The sequence below is a fragment of the Orbicella faveolata genome, unplaced genomic scaffold (genome assembly GCF_042242905.1).
Source record: "Orbicella faveolata isolate gen_17 unplaced genomic scaffold, um_ofav_v1 contig_12, whole genome shotgun sequence".
NCBI classification, from domain to species: Eukaryota; Metazoa; Cnidaria; class Anthozoa; order Scleractinia; family Merulinidae; genus Orbicella; species Orbicella faveolata.
The window spans coordinates 4,688,961-4,705,000 of NW_028301539.1; the positions used below are offsets into that span (position 1 = coordinate 4,688,961).

The following is a 16,040-nucleotide window of genomic DNA, read 5'->3' on the forward strand; positions in this document are numbered from 1 at the left end:
ATGCCGGTCGGAGTAACACGGTAAAATAATTTCATCGTTGTCAATTAATTTTCAAATAGAAAACTGCAGGAAAGATTTGTTTGCAATTGTGAATAAAAGAGATGAAAAGAAAGTACAAATGTCATGTTTTCTTGTCAGAATGCATTATTCAAACACCGTAGAGTTGCGATAATTAAGCTAAAACAAAACTGAATACAAGAAGAAGGACGAGTTAAAGTTTTTGGTTGGTGATCGCTGTATTATTCTGGTCAGCATAAAAGTAAAATTTTCACTGGGCTTTGATCAAGGACATTTACCTTTGAGGTGGGTGATTTCTTAATTAAGCTGCAGAAAAATGTGCATTTATTTATTATTACTTCGGTTGCACTTTTAAATTAAAACTATAATTCTGAAATTTCCTATAAATATAAAATTAAGAGTGAATGACACTTTTGCACGCCTTTACATGTTCAGGATATATGCCATTTCATATCTTAATTTAGCTTAACTTGTTGGAGATGGACGTCGCAGGCTTAATTTTTATACTTCTCAAACAGCTGATGCAAAGAGTTTCCTTCAAACAAAGTTCGTCGATGGGGTATTAATCTGAGATATAATGAAAACAAAGGAGATTCACTCTACACCTCTAACATAATGACTAAAAATGACGATAAACATATTGCAGAAAATTAAAAAGATCGAAAAGACATTACTGTTAAGAGATGGAAAACAGGAAATATTATGCTTGAAAAGTTTAAACAGGTTAATACATAAACATTTAACGCTTGAGTATGGTGAGGCAGATGCATTTTTAATTTTATAAGGGTCGTGAAATTGAGCTGCCTCTGTCAGCAAATCACCTGAACATATAGGAAGCCACTGAAAAATGGAGATTCAAATGTAGATGATGAAGCTATTTTTTCTCTATATATAACTTAAACAAGCAATTTTTAGGAATTCCTGGTTAGTGAGGCATATAATTTGCATTTATATTTGTAAACATTAGTTTGAGACATTTTTTGAAAATAAATTTAAGGGAGCAAGCGAGTTTCTCGACGGGCATTCCATAGAACAGATATAAGATTCAAAAGGCTCTTAAAAGTGTGAAATATTCGCTGGTAATCTAAATGTTTCGGGCTTAGCCATTCTTCAGTAGATGGAATGATTGAGCCACGCCATACAAAAAAACTGTACGCGTACGTACGCACGGAAAGCAGCCACGAAATACAAAGTAAACAAAGACGTGCTGCGAAATATGGAAATAAATTAAGTTAATGTTCACTCCGTTCGGCCGAAGCGTGCCCAGCATATTATAGAAATAAAAAACGCGCCCGAGTGCATTGTTGAGTTATATAAGCACGCGGGAATTTTTAAGAACACGAGAGAAGTGCATAGAGAAGCACGAGGCGCAGCCGAGTGCTTCTCGCACTTCTCGAGTGTTCTTAAAAATTCCCAAGTGCTTATATAACTCAACAATGCACGAAGGGCAAGTTTTTTTATTTCTTTTATAAAATGTAAACCACCACATTAACGTAAAGACACATTAAACAAGAAAAGGATTGCGAATTTTAATTAATCAAAATAAGTATTCTCCTTACATGTACATGCTTTCTTTTTATTGGCTTAAATGCTGAATGAAAAGTAAAACCGTTCCCTTTTTGTCCAGGGCAAAATTTTCGTGACGTAGCTTGCGTGCATATGTTGAGTTATAATGCACGCGCGTGACGTATGCAGAGTGCTTTATGGAGCTATAATGAACTCGAACTGACCAATCACAGCGCGCGCAATTACTCGAACATTTTATAATACTATTTCAACTGAATCATATTTGCATGATAGTCAATTGCGAGAAATTGGTCCGCATGCATGAGGAGGCTTGAAGTCGAAGTTTGTCCGTCAGGGCAGACGACCGGACACGTGAGAGCCTGTGAAATGATTGCTATAAAACATCTGTCAACAAAACATTAAAAAAAACTCTGAAAAGAAGATTGCAGAATTTCAGTTTTTCCAAGAAACCCAGCATAGCCCATTGTGAAAAAAATATTCAAACATCATTTTAAAAACATGTTTAACCTCTGCAGGAAAAATAATTTATTTGAGTTTTTCGTTTTGGATTTAGCAATCAGGAAACATTCAGGAAGAATTTTACTAAGCTACTTTAAATTTCTATCTGTTGGTTAAAGTAAAATTAATTAAAGCAGATGTTCACTCATGTTATTCCATTGCATAAATTCTGAGCATATAGACAGCAAATACTGGATGACTGAGCAAATTAAACGAACACCTGTTTGTCAGCTTGAAAGAAAAGAATGGAAAGTTATCAGTCATTGTGAACAAGACCCTTTTTACGTTGTCCTCGGTATAAACAGCGGCTTGTATTCAGTGTTTTAAAGAGGCGGAAAATGAAAGAAAAACCAAGTCTGGCAAAGTAGTTTTGCAAGGAATTGAATTGTTCATTTGAATAAGTTTTTGTGTATTTATCGTCGATTTAACAGAAACGCTCCATTCAGTACAAGGGTAAATAAATTTAATACAGAGGTTTTGATCTTCAATTTCTCTGCAGAGGAGCTTTATTCCAAACAAGTAAGGTATTTCCTATATGCCTTTTTCTCCAAGCCATCGGGGATTAATAACGATAATATTCTGTACACCCCATATCATGACATGATATCAGTCGTCATTCCTTTTGTTTAGTTATCGTCGTCTTTCAAAACATGAAGAATAAATTACTGAAAAGGATAACAGGAAGTTTCCAGAATCGAAGAAATATTTCTTGAAATTGAAAATGCTGACTTGCACATGTTGGAGCCCAGTAATTCAGTTGACTATAAATTTGCAATTTTTGTCCTTATCACGGTATTCATCATGGAACAAAAAATCTGCTATTACTCCTGAACCGAAGAAAAAAAGTCGGTCATTGGTAGTAAAGCCATCTGCCAGGCTAGTTAAATTCAGTTTTACCAAATCTATTGTTCATGGATGTTAATTACAATAATTTCAGTAGTGTGAATTTTAATCAAGGCATTCCAGCTTAAAGTTAAAGTCGCGCCCGACAATTCAGATATTCACATCGCTGAGGCAGATTAATGGCTACAGCAAACGTTTCTGAAGACGGAAAGCAGACCACATTTACCACGTTTCAACAACTATACTGCTCACCAGATTTAACTGCTGGAATACACGGCCACTTGACATTTATCTCAATTTTAAACGTTTTTCTGTCCATTACTGCATTTCTTGGAAATGCTCTGATCCTAGTCGCTCTTCGCAAGGAGTCTTCACTTCATCCGCCTTCAAAAGTTTTGCTAAGCAACCTTGCAACAACTGATCTTTTGGTTGGTCTTATTGTAGAGCCTCTGACTGTTAGTTTATTGGTCACTACAATCAGTGAACATTGGAATATTTGTGGCTACGTATACGAGGTAGTCTCTGTAATAAGCTTTATTTTGTCCAGAGTGTCTCTGTGGACACTGACTGCAATAAGTGTGGACAGACTTCTCGCTCTGTTGTTGGGACTGAGATACAGACAAGTTGTAACTTTGAAGCGAGCCTATTTGATCATTATCACTATTTGGATTGTGTCCACTGTCTCGACTTCAACAACTAAGCTCTTTGGGAATTCCCCTAAATGGTTGTGGTTTCATGTTATTGTTGCTCCACTGAGTCTAGTAATCTCGACCTTCTCTTATACAAAGATTTTCTTCACCCTCCGTCATCATCAACACCAAGTACAAGACCATGTTCAACAACCGACCCAATCAAATCAACTGCAGATAGTGCGATACAGGAAAGCAGTGTCCACTGCACTGTTGTTGCAATTCACGTTAGTCGCTTGCTATTTACCACATGTAATAGTAGTACCTTTACTCCTTCATACTAAGTTATCTTCATCAGTTTCTCTCGCTTTCAACTATACATTTACTTTAGTTTTCTTAAACTCGTCATTAAACCCGATTCTTTACTGTTGGAAGATAGAGGAAGTCGGACAAGCAGTGAAGGACACAATCAGACAAGTTCTTAGCTGTTGATCGTGTAAGATCTTGTGGAACTCTATCATGCCATCTCGTAGCTTACCAGAAAAAAAAAGGCTAACATCGATGGTTAATGGATAAGATTCTCTAAAAGCTAAGAATGATAAGAGTGATTGTAAGTTTAGCTTACAAGATCAACAGCGACAAAAAAAGATAAAATAATGATGATAATTAATAACGGATAAGATTCTTCAGAAGCTGTGTCAAATCAGGACTGATATATACTGACTTTAGTTTATTGGTATATCGACAGTTACGTATTACATGTTTATGCCGGTCGGGGTAAAACGGTAAAAATAATTTCATTGTTGTCAATTAATTTTCAAGTAGAAAATTGCATGCAGGAAAGATTTGTTTGCTATTGTGAATAAAAGAGATGAAAAGAAAGTATAAATGTCATGTTTTCTTGTCGGAGTGCATTATTCAAACACCGTAGAGTTGCGATAAACTGAAACAAAAAATACAAGAAGAAGGACGAGAAAACCAGAAGGTTTTCTGGTCAGTATAAAAGTAAAAATTTTCCCTGGGCTAGTTTGATGAAGGACATTTACCTTTTAGGTGGGTGATTTCTTAATTAAGCTGCAGAAAAATGTGCATTTATTTATTATTACTTCGATTGCTCTTTTAGATTAAAACTATAATTCTGAAATTTCGTATATGAATATAAATTTGAGAGTGAATGACACTTTTGCAGGCCTTTACATGTTCAGGATATATGCGATTTCATATCTTAATTTAGCTTAACTTGTTGGAGATGGACGTCGCAGACTTAATTTTTATACTTCTCAAACAGCCGATGCAAAGAGTTTCCTTCAGACAAAGTTCGTCGATGGGCTTTTAATCTGAGATATAATGAAAACAAAGGAGATTCACTCTACTCCTTTAACACAATGACTAAAAATGACGATAAACATATTGCAGAAAATTAAAAAGATCGAAAAGACATTATTGTTAAGAGATGGAAAACGGGAAATATTATGCTTGGAAAGTTTAACCAGGTTAATACATAAACATTTAACGCTTGAGTATGGTGAGGCAGATGCATTTTTAATTTTATAAGGGTCGTGAAATTGAGCTGCCTCTGTCAGCAAATCACCTAAACATATGGGAAGCAACTCAAAAATGGAGATTCAAAATATAGATGATGAAGCTATTTTTTCTATATATATAACTTAAACAAGCAATTTTTAGGAATTCCTGGTTAGCGAGGTATATAATTTGCATTTATATTTATAAACATTAGTTTGAGACATTTTTTGAAAATAAATTTAAGGGCGCAAGCGAGTTTGTCGACGGGCATTCCATAGAACAGATATAAGGTTCAAAAGGCTCTTAAACATGTAAAATATTCGCTAGTAATCTAAATGTTTCGGGCTTAGCCATTCTTCAGTAGATGGAATGATTGAGCCACGCCATATAAAAAAACTGTACGCGTACGTACGCACGGAAAGCAGCCACGAAATACAAAGTAAACAAAGACGTGCTGCGAAATATGGAAATGAATTAAGTTAATGTTCACTCCGTTAGGCCGAAGCGTCCCCAGCATATTATTAATTAATTAATTAATTATTAATTTCATTTCATGAACTCGTCTGCATTTGCAATCTCTCGCCCTCTCATTTAGCTAAAGAATGTAATTACCAAAACACAGGAAGTATGACTCACGAAGTTTAGTAAACTTTTTTTAGGACTCAAACATGACGAGCAGCCTTTTCTAATACTATTTGAACTGAATCATATTTGCATGATGGTCAATTGGGAGAAATTGGTCCGCATGCATGAGGAGGCTTGAAGCTGAAGTCTGTCCGTCAGGGCAGCCGACCGGAGACGTGAGAGCGCGAGAAATGATTGCTATAAAACATCTGTCAACAAAACATTAAAAAAACTCTGAAAAGAAGATTGCAGAATTTCAGTTTTTCCAAGAAACCCAGCATAATGAAAAAAACGTTCGGAAAACATCATTTTCAAAACATGTTTAACCTCTGCAGGAAAAATAATTTATTTGAATTTTTCGTTTTGGATGATATTTGCACCTTTCGCTGTTGACGGGTAATTCAAGAATTCAAAGAATATATTAGCAAATATACAAGCGTAAAACTAGTCACATTTATTGCGTCCATTAAGCCAATAGGCCATTTTACAGTTGCCTGCTCAGTGACCTGGCCTTTGAATGGCAGCGAGGCTGGAGGTGACCTTGTTTTGATACAGACCTCACTGCTTTTGTTGTGTAAATCAAGTTGTTCTAATGCTAAGTAGTTTGCATTTAAATGAGAAAAGCAGTGAGGTCTGCGTCAAAGCAAGGTCAACTCCAGCCTCGGTTACATTAATAGGCCAGGTAACTAAGCACACAACTGTAGATGGCCTATTGCAACAAAGACAACATCGCGTATAAGTTGTTAATTTAGCAATCAGGAAACATTCAGGAAGAATTTTACTAAGCTACATTAAATTTCTATCTGTTGGCTAAAGTAAAATTAATTAAAGCAGATGTTCACTCATGTTATTCCATTGCATAAATTTTGAGGATATAGACAGCAAATACTGGATGACTGAGCAAATTAAACGAACACCTGTTTGTCAGCTTGAAAGAAAAGAATGGAAAGTTATCAGTCATTGTGAACAAGACCCTTTTTACGTTGTCCGCGGTATAAACAGCAGCTTGTATTCAGTGTTTTAAAAAGGCGGAAAATGAAAGAAAAACCAAGTCTGGCAAAGTAGTTTTGCAAGGAATTGAATTGTTCATTTGAATAAGCTTTTGTGTATTTATTGTCGATTTAACAGAAACGCTCCATTCAGTACAAGGGTAAATAAATTTAATACAGAGGTTTTGATCTTCAATTTCTCTGCAGAGGAGCTTTATTCCAAACAAGTAAGGTATTTCCTATATGGCTTTTTCTCCAAGCCATCGGGGATTAATAAAGATATTTTCCTGTACACCCGATATCATGACATGATATCAGTCGTCACTCCTTTTGTTTAGTTATCGTCGTCTTTCAAAACATGAAGAATAAATTACTGAAAAGGATAACAGGAAGTTTCCAGAATCGAAGAAATATTTCTTGAAATTGAAAATGCTGGCTTGCACATGTTGGAGCCCAGTAATTCAGTTGACTATAAATTTGCAATTTTTGTTGTTATCACGGTATTCATCATGGAACAAAAAGTCTGCTTTTACTCCTGAACCAAAGTAACAAAGTCGGTCATTGGTAGTAAAGCCATCTGCCAGGCTAGTTAAATTCAGTTTTACCAAATCTATTGTTCATGGATGTTACTTATAATAATTTCAGTAGTGTGAATTTTAATCAAGGCATTCCAGCTTATAGTAAAAGTCGCGCCCGACAATTCAGATACTCACATCGCCGAGGCAGATTAATGGCTACAGCAAACGTTTCTGAAGACGGAAAGCAGACCACATTTACCACGTTTCAACAACTATACTGCTCACCAGATTTAACTGCTGGAATACACGGCCACTTGACATTTATCTCAATTTTAAACGCTTTTCTGTCCATTGCTGCATCTCTTGGAAATGGTCTGATTTTAGTCGCTCTTCGCAAGGAGTCTTCACTTCATGCGCCTTCAAAAGTTTTGCTAAGTAACGTTGCAACAACTGATCTTTGTGTTGGTCTTATTGTAGAGCCTCTGGCTGTTACTTTAGTGGTGACTGCAGTCAGTGAACATTGGAATATTTGTCGCTACGTATACGAGGTAGTCTCTGTAATAAGCTTTATTTTGTTCAGAGTGTCTCTGTGGACACTGACTGCAATAAGCGTGGACAGACTTCGTGCTCTGTTGTTGGGACTGAGATACAGACAAGTTGTAACTTTGAAGCGAGCCTATTTGATCATTATCACTATTTGGATTGTGTCCACTGTCTCGACTTCAACAACTAAGCTCTTTGGGAATTCTACTAAATGGTTGTGGTTTGGTATTGTAGTTGTTTCACTGAGTCTAGTAATCTCGACCTTCTCTTATACAAAGATTTTCTTCACCCTCCGTCATCATCAACACCAAGTACAAGACCATGTTCAACAACCGACCCAATCAAATCAACTGCAGATAGTGCGATACAGGAAAGCAGTGTCCATTGCACTGTTGTTGCAGTTCACGTTAGTCGCTTGCTATTTACCATATGTAATAGTGGCAACTTTACTCCTTCATAGTGAGTTATCTTCATCACTTTTTCTCGCTTTCAATTATACATTTACTTTAGTTTTCTTAAACTCGTCATTAAACCCGATTCTTTACTGTTGGAAGATAGAGGAAGTCGGACAAGCAGTGAAGGACACAATCAGACAAGTTCTTAGCTGTTGATGGAGTAAGATCTTGTGGAACTCTATCATGCCATCTCGTAGCTTACCAGAAAAAAAAAGGCTAACATCGATGGTTAATGGATAAGATTCTCTAAAAGCTAAGAATGATAAGAGTGATTGTAAGTTTAGCTTACAAGATCAACAGCGACAAAAAAAGATAAAATAATGATAATAATTAATAACGGATAAGATTCCTCAGAAGCTGTGTCAAATCAGGACTGATATATACTGACTTTAGTTTATTGGTATATCGACAGTTACGTATTACATGTTTATGCCGGTCGGGGTAACACGGTAAAAATAATTTCATTGTTGTCAATTAATTTTCAAGTAGAAAATTGCATGCAGGAAAGATTTGTTTGCTATTGAGAATAAAAGAGATGGAAAGAAAGTATAAATGTCATGTTTTCTTGTCGGAGTGCATTATTCAAACACCGTAGAGTTGCGATAAACTAAAACAAAAAATAAAAGAAGAAGGACGAATTACGGTTTTTGGCTGGTGATCGCTGTATTATTCTGGTCAGCATAAAAGTAAAATTTTCCCTGGGCTTTGATGAAGGACATTTACCTTTTAGGTGGATGATTTCTTAATTAAGCTGCAGAAAAATGTGCATTTATTTATTATTACTTCGGTTGCTCTTTTAGATTAAAACTATAATTCTGAAATTTCGTATATAAATATAAATTTGAGAGTGAATGATACTTTTTCACACCTATACATGTTCAGGATATATGCGATTTGATATAGTAATTTAGGTAAATTGGTTGGAGATGGACGTCACAGGCTTAATTTTTACACTTCTCAAACAGCTGATGCAAAGAGTTTTCTTCAAACTGAAACAAAGTTCGTCGATGGGCTATCAATCTGAGATATGATGAAAACAAAGGAGATTCACTCTATACCTGTAACATAATGACTAAAAATGAAGATAAACATATCGTAGAAAATTGAAAATATCGAAACGACATTACTGGTAAGAGGGGGAAAACAGGGAATATTATGCTTGACAAGTTCAACCGGATGAATACATAAACATTTAACGCTTGAGTATGGTAAGGCAGATGCATTTTTAATTTTATAAGGGTCGTGAAATTGAGTTGCTTCTGTCTGAAAATGACCTGAAAACAGAGCAAACAACTAAAGAATGGAGATTCAAAATGTAGATGTTGAAGTTATTTTGTCTATATATAAGAATTAAGCAAGAAATTTTTGGAATTCCTGGTTAGCGAGGTTTATAATTTGCATTTATATTTATAAACGTAAGTGAGAGACAATTTTTGAAAATAAATTTAAGGGAGCAAGCGATTTTGTCGACGGGCATTCCATTAAAAAGATATAAGGTTCAAAATTCACTAATTCGCAATTCGCAATTCGCTAGTAATCTAAACGTTTCGGGCTTAGCCCTTCTTCAGTAGGTGGAATGATTGAGCCACGCCATACAAAAAACTGTACACGTACGCACGCACGGAAAGCGCGCACAAATACAAACTAAACAAAGGCGTACTGCGAAATATGAAAGTGAGTTAAGTTAATGTTTAGTCCGTTCGGTCAAAGCGTGCCCAGCAAATTATTAATTAATTAATTAATTAATTAATTATTAATTTCATTTCAAGTTGAAACACCACACTACATCGTGTATATTTTGATTGTGAGAAAACGTCCACCTTAACAATCTCTCGCTCTCTCATTTACCTAAAGAATATAAATACCAAAAAACAGGAATTATGAGTCACGACAGACCGAATTTTAAACAAAGGAAGTTTATTAAACTGTTTGTAGGATTCAACCATGACGAACAGCCTTTTATAATACTATTTGAACCGAATCACATTTGCATGTCAATGTGAGAAATTGGTCTGCATGCGTAAGGAGGCTTGAGGTCGATCGAAGTCTGTCAGTCAGGGTACGCGACCGGAGACGTGAGAGCGCAAGAAATGAATGGTATAAAACATTTGTTAAAAAAAAAGACATTAAAAAACTCTGAAAATGGCCCATTATTGACTTAGCGCGATAATGGGTTTTATGCTGAGGCGGGGCCTTATCTTATCTTACGGTACAAGCTACAGAGGTAGATAGCCGTTAATGGGTTAGACACCACACGCAGAGCAAGCTTTAAATTCGTGTGCTCTGCTAACCCTCTCCCTTTTTTCTGCCAGCGCCGATCGCGATAGCTGTTTAGCCTTAGAAGCGTACTTTACTTTCTCTCGTCGGCCCTCCACCATCCCCTGAGCTCCTCCTCTGCTCTTGCTACCTCTTACTGGGCTGGCTGTTTTTCGCCCCAACTTTATTCACTGAATCAAATATAGAGATGTTTAATTGATTAATTTGACACCTTAGCATTTGAATGGTTTGAAATAAACGCCACGTGAGTGGCCAAATTAATCCAAACAAGTGTTTCAGTGATTCAGTGGTTTCTGGCCGCATGCACGACCGCGATTATAACCATTTCATTATAGTCTTTTGTGCGCTGGGTTTATAAATAGGCGTCGCTCTCGGCATAAAGAAGATTGCAGAATTTCAGTTTTTCCAAGAAACCCAGCATAGCCAATTGTGAAAAAGATGTTCGAACATCATTTTAAAAACATTTCTAACCTCTGCAGGAAAAATAATTTATTTGAGTTTTTTGTTCTGGATTTGCACCTTTCGCTGTTGACGGGTAATTTAAGAATTCAAAGAATATATGAGCAAATATACAAGCAAATATAAATAGCAAATATACTAGTCACATTTATTGCGTTCATTAAGCCAATTGAAACAAAGAGAACATCAAGTATAAGTTGTTAATTTAGCAATCAGGAAACATTTTACTAACCTACACTAAATTTCTAACTGTTGGTTAAAGTGAAATCAATTAAAGCAGATGTTTATTCATGTTTTTCCATCGCATGAATTTTGAGCATATAAACGGCAAATACTGGATGACTGAGTAAATTAAACGAACACCTGTTTGTCAGCTTGAAACAAAAGAATGGAAAGTTATCAGTCATTGTGAACAAGACCTTTTTACATTGTCCTCGGTATAAACAGCAGCCTGTATTCAGTGTTTTAAAGAGGCGGAAAATAAAAGAAAAACCAACTCTGCACTAGCAAAGTAGTTGTCATTTACAAAGAAAAACGTAGCAATTAATTCCAAGGAATTGTTCATTTGAATAAACTTTTGTGTATTTATCGTCGATTTAACAGAAACCCTCCATTCAGTACAAGGGTGAATAAATTTAATACAGAGGTTTGATCTTTAATTTCTCTGCAAAGGAGCTCAGTTTATTCCATCAAGTAAGGTATTTCCTATCTGCCTTTTTCTCCAAGCCATCGGGGATTAATAACGATAATATTCTGTACACCCCATATCATGACATGATATCAGTCGTCATTCCTTTTGTTTAGTTATCGTCGTCTTTCAAAACATGAAGAATAATTTACTGAAAAGGATAACAGGAAGTTTCCAGAATCGAAGAAATATTTCCTAAATTGAAAATGCTGGTTTGCACATGTTGGAGCCCAATAATTCAGTTGACTTTGAATTTGTAATTTTTGTTGTTATCACGGTATTCATCATGGAACAAAAAGTCTGCTATTACTCCTGAACCGAAGAAAAAAGGTCGGTCACTGGTAGTAAAGCCATCTGCCAGGCTAGTTAAATTCAGTTTTACCAAATCTATTGTTCATGGATATTACTTATAATAATTTCAATAACGTGAATTTTAATCAAGGCATTCCAGCTTATAGTTAAAGTCGCGCCCGACAATTCAGATAGTCACATCGCTGAGGCAGATTAATGGCTACAGCAAACGTTTCTGAAGACGGAAAGCAGACCACATTTACCACGTTTCAACAACTACATTGCTCACCAGATTTAACTGCTGGAATACACGGCCAGTTGCATATTTATCTCAATTTTAAACGTTTTTCTGTCCATTACTACATTTCTCGGAAATACTCTGATCCTAGTCGCTCTTCGCAGTGAGCCTTCGCTTCATCCGCCGTGCAAACTCTTGCTAAGGAACCTTGCAACATCTGATATTTGTGTAGGTCTTATTGTAGAGCCTCTGGCTGTTACTTTATTGGTGACTGCAGTCAGTGAACGTTGCGTTATTTGTCGCTACGTATACGAGGTGGTCTCTGTAATAGGCTTTATTTTGTGTGCAGTGTCTCTGTGGACACTGAGGCAAGCAGTGACGGACACAATCTGACAAATACTTTGCTGTTGATCGAGTTAGCTTTTGTGGAACTATATCATTTCTTAGGTTACCGAAAAAGAAACAAAGTAAGAAACTAACATCGATCGTTAACAGATAAGATTCGCTAAAAATTTAAGGGTGATAAGACTAATAGTCAATTTGGTTTATTGGTTTTTGTGATACACTTTTTGTCTTCTTAATATTGAAGTTGTGTATTGTTTCGCATCTGGTTTTGCGATTGTACAGATAAACGATCCTTTAGCTGCCAAGAACATCAGCGACAACAATTAAAAATTGTCATCAATAAAGGATAAGTTTCTTCAAAAGTTGCCTTAAATTAGGAATGACACTGATTTTCGTTTATTGGTATATCGACGGTATTGCATGTTCATGCCGGTAGGAATTACAACTGTAAAGATTTTCATTGTTTTAAATTCAATTTTCTGGTACAAAGTTGCAGGCAAGATTTGTTTCTAATTATGAATAAAAAGATGAAAAGATTTTCATGCTTGCTTATCGGAATGCGTTATTCAAACACTGTAGAGTTAGTACAACAAGCTGGTACAAAATACAAGAATTATTCTGTTCAGCATAAAAACAAAAATTTTCCTGCGCTTTTATCAAGGACATTTTTTTTAGCTGGGTGTTTTTATAAGACTGCAGAAAAAAGTGCCTTTATATTATTAATACCATTACTATTTATGTTTGCTTTTTTAAGCTACAACTAAGATCATAACATTTAGAAAGTTCCGTATTTAAGCAATAGATCACAAGTTTTTATGTTTTATACATAGGTTGATGAACCACATGGGATGTTGGAAGAACACTCGAAGAATTCGTGAATCACTCGCCTGCGGCTCGCGATTTACGAATTCTTCTCGTGTTCTTCCAACATCCCAAGTGGTTTATCAACCTATATATAAACCATAAAAACTTGTGGTCTATTGCTTTTATATAATAATTCAGAAGACACGCGAAATTTCCATGAGTTTACTGGCACAATAAACCATAGCTGATTGACCAATCAGAGCGCGCGCATTCATTTGATTATTAAATAAATAAATTTGAGAGAGGATGACACGTATTTTTGCAAGCTTATACATGTTCAGGATATATGCGTTTTGAGATTTTAATTTAGACTAAATTTGTTGGAACATGAACAACGCAGGGTAAATTTTTATACTTCTCAAACAGCATATGCAAAGACTTTCCTCTCAAGAAAGTTCGTCGATAGGTTTTAAATCTGAGATTTAACGAAAACGGAGGCGATTCTGTCATAATGACTAAAAATGAGGATAAACATAATGAGAAAAAATGAACATAACAACTTAACACGAAATATTATGCTTGACAAGTTTAACCGGATAAATACATCATCATTTGACGCTTAAAAAAAAACAATATGGCGAGGAGGATGCATTTGTAATTTTATAAGGGTCGTGAAATTGAAGCTTAATTTCAGCAAATTACCTGAACATATTGCAAAACAACTCGTGAATGGAGATTCAAGATGTAGATTTTAAGGCTAGTTTTTTTTTTTTTTTTTTTTTTTTAACAAACAATTTTAGCCACTTCCCGGTTAGCGAAGTTTATATATTGCGTTTATATTTATAAACATTGGCGCGAGAAACTTTTTTAAAATAACTTAATGAAGGAAGCGAGTTTCTCGATAGGCATTCCATTGAGATATGCTGTGCTTCTGGCCGCCAGGTCAACCATATCACACTTCCGACTAGATCGTGAAACAGACTTGCTTGATATGAGCCACAGACCCCTTTCCCCTCTCCCCCTTCACTTCGGCCAGCCCCCATATCTTGAGAAGTCTTGTATTCCCTCAAAGACATATCATCAAACATTATGCCTGTGACGATCAGGCTGATTATTTTGGGCTTGTATTTACGATTTTCAATCAAATGAGGTACATTTTATGAACTGAAAATAGATTGAAACACCACACTACATCGTGTATATTTTGATTGTGAGAAAACGTCCACCTTAACAATCTCTCGCTCTCTCATTTAGCTAAAGAATATAAATACCAAAAAACAGGTACAGGTCAAGTATCAGTCACGACAGACTGAATTTTAAGTAGAGGAAGTTTAGGAAAATGTTTGGGGGATTCAAACATGACGAACAGATCTTTTAAGACTATTTGTTCGCGGAATTGAAACAATTTATTCGCTAGTAAATTGTGAGAAATTGGTCTGACCAGGCGTGAAGTCGAAGTCTGTCTGTTACTACTAGTAATTGGGAACTTAATTAAGCAAACCACCACAACGAAGGCAACAGGATCGTCAGCGAACAAAAGATTATGATGAGCAAAAGAATAGCTGTGCACGTGCGTTATAAATCTTTGTACACTTTTCTGACGTCCTCTGCAAAACAAGAACGTGAAATGACCTAGTTGTGCGTAGTCTGAGGAACACAAACGACGGCTAATATTTCGGATTCTCATTGGGAATTGAATGCTGTGACTACGCATCTAGACAATTGCGAATTTCGCTGGTAAAATATAAATTCATTTTTGACTACGTTTCGTCCTCGGCGTCGCAGCCCTGGTGGCTTAGTCTTCCCAATGATCCGCCCGCAGACGCGAAACTCAAACCTAATTGTTTGCAAATGCAGATTTAATTTAAAGATGTTCGTTCAGGTGTTTTGTTTGCTCTAATTTTGGGTATAGACAGCAAATAGTGAATAGCAGAGTGAATTAAATTAAGTGTGAAACAAAAGCAATGGAAAGTTGTCAGTCATTATTATAAAGACCTTTGTTATTTTGACTTGGATACCATGAACAGCAGCTTGTACTTAGTGCTTTGAAAGCGATGGAAAATGAAATTAAAATCTGGCAAAGAAGTTGTCATTTATAGAGAAAATCGAGGAAATTAATAATAAAAGGAATTGTATAATTTTGTGTATTTATCGCCGATTTAACCGAAACGCTTTTTCCCATAAAAAGGTAAAAAGGTTGATAGCTATAGAAAGGGTTGATTTTCAATTTCTCTACAGGGAAGCTTTATTCCAAACAGTGAAATTTTTTCCAAATATACGTTTTCTCGAAGACATGAAGGATCAGTAACGATAAAGTTTTGATCAAGCGACTTTGCAACTAGTCCGTGACTCATGCAGGAAAGAGGGCTCGGAAATATCACAACTTAAAATACAACTGTTCTTTTCTTTTTTTTTTTTTCAGTGTTCATATCGGTCGCTATTACTATTTGTTCACGTAAACTTCGTCTTTGAAAACATATGACAGGTTAAGTTGGTGCCAAGGAATAAATTACTTAGGGCGGTGCCCGGGAATTTCTAGGACTTGTAGAATAAACTTTAAAGAAAGAAAATCATGTTTCAGTTTAAATACCTGTTTCGACAGTAATTCCGGTCATCGTCGGTTATAACTAGAGTGAATTTGAATATACAATTTAATAAACAAGATTTCTATAATGGGTGTTGCCTGGAGTAACTTACATAACACGAATAAAGAACGTGGAATTAAAAACAAAAGAATAACGAGCAAATTGAAAATATAAAGAAACGTGTA

The 16,040-nt window shown here is 35.7% G+C and overlaps 2 protein-coding genes across 2 annotated transcripts; both read left to right on the forward strand.

The window, feature by feature from the left end:
* The first annotated feature begins 3,037 nt into the window (after nt 1-3,037).
* LOC149116219 (melanocyte-stimulating hormone receptor-like) lies at nt 3,038-4,172 on the forward strand. The gene has a single exon (XM_089278568.1). The coding sequence runs from the start codon at nt 3,066-3,068 to the stop codon at nt 4,005-4,007; it is 942 nt and encodes a 313-aa protein (XP_089134694.1). The 5' UTR covers nt 3,038-3,065; the 3' UTR covers nt 4,008-4,172.
* Nucleotides 4,173-7,354: 3,182 nt separating this feature from the next.
* Nucleotides 7,355-8,489, forward strand: LOC149116220 (melanocyte-stimulating hormone receptor-like). Its single transcript, XM_089278573.1, has one exon. The coding sequence runs from the start codon at nt 7,383-7,385 to the stop codon at nt 8,322-8,324; it is 942 nt and encodes a 313-aa protein (XP_089134699.1). The 5' UTR covers nt 7,355-7,382; the 3' UTR covers nt 8,325-8,489.
* Nucleotides 8,490-16,040: the final 7,551 nt, after the last annotated feature.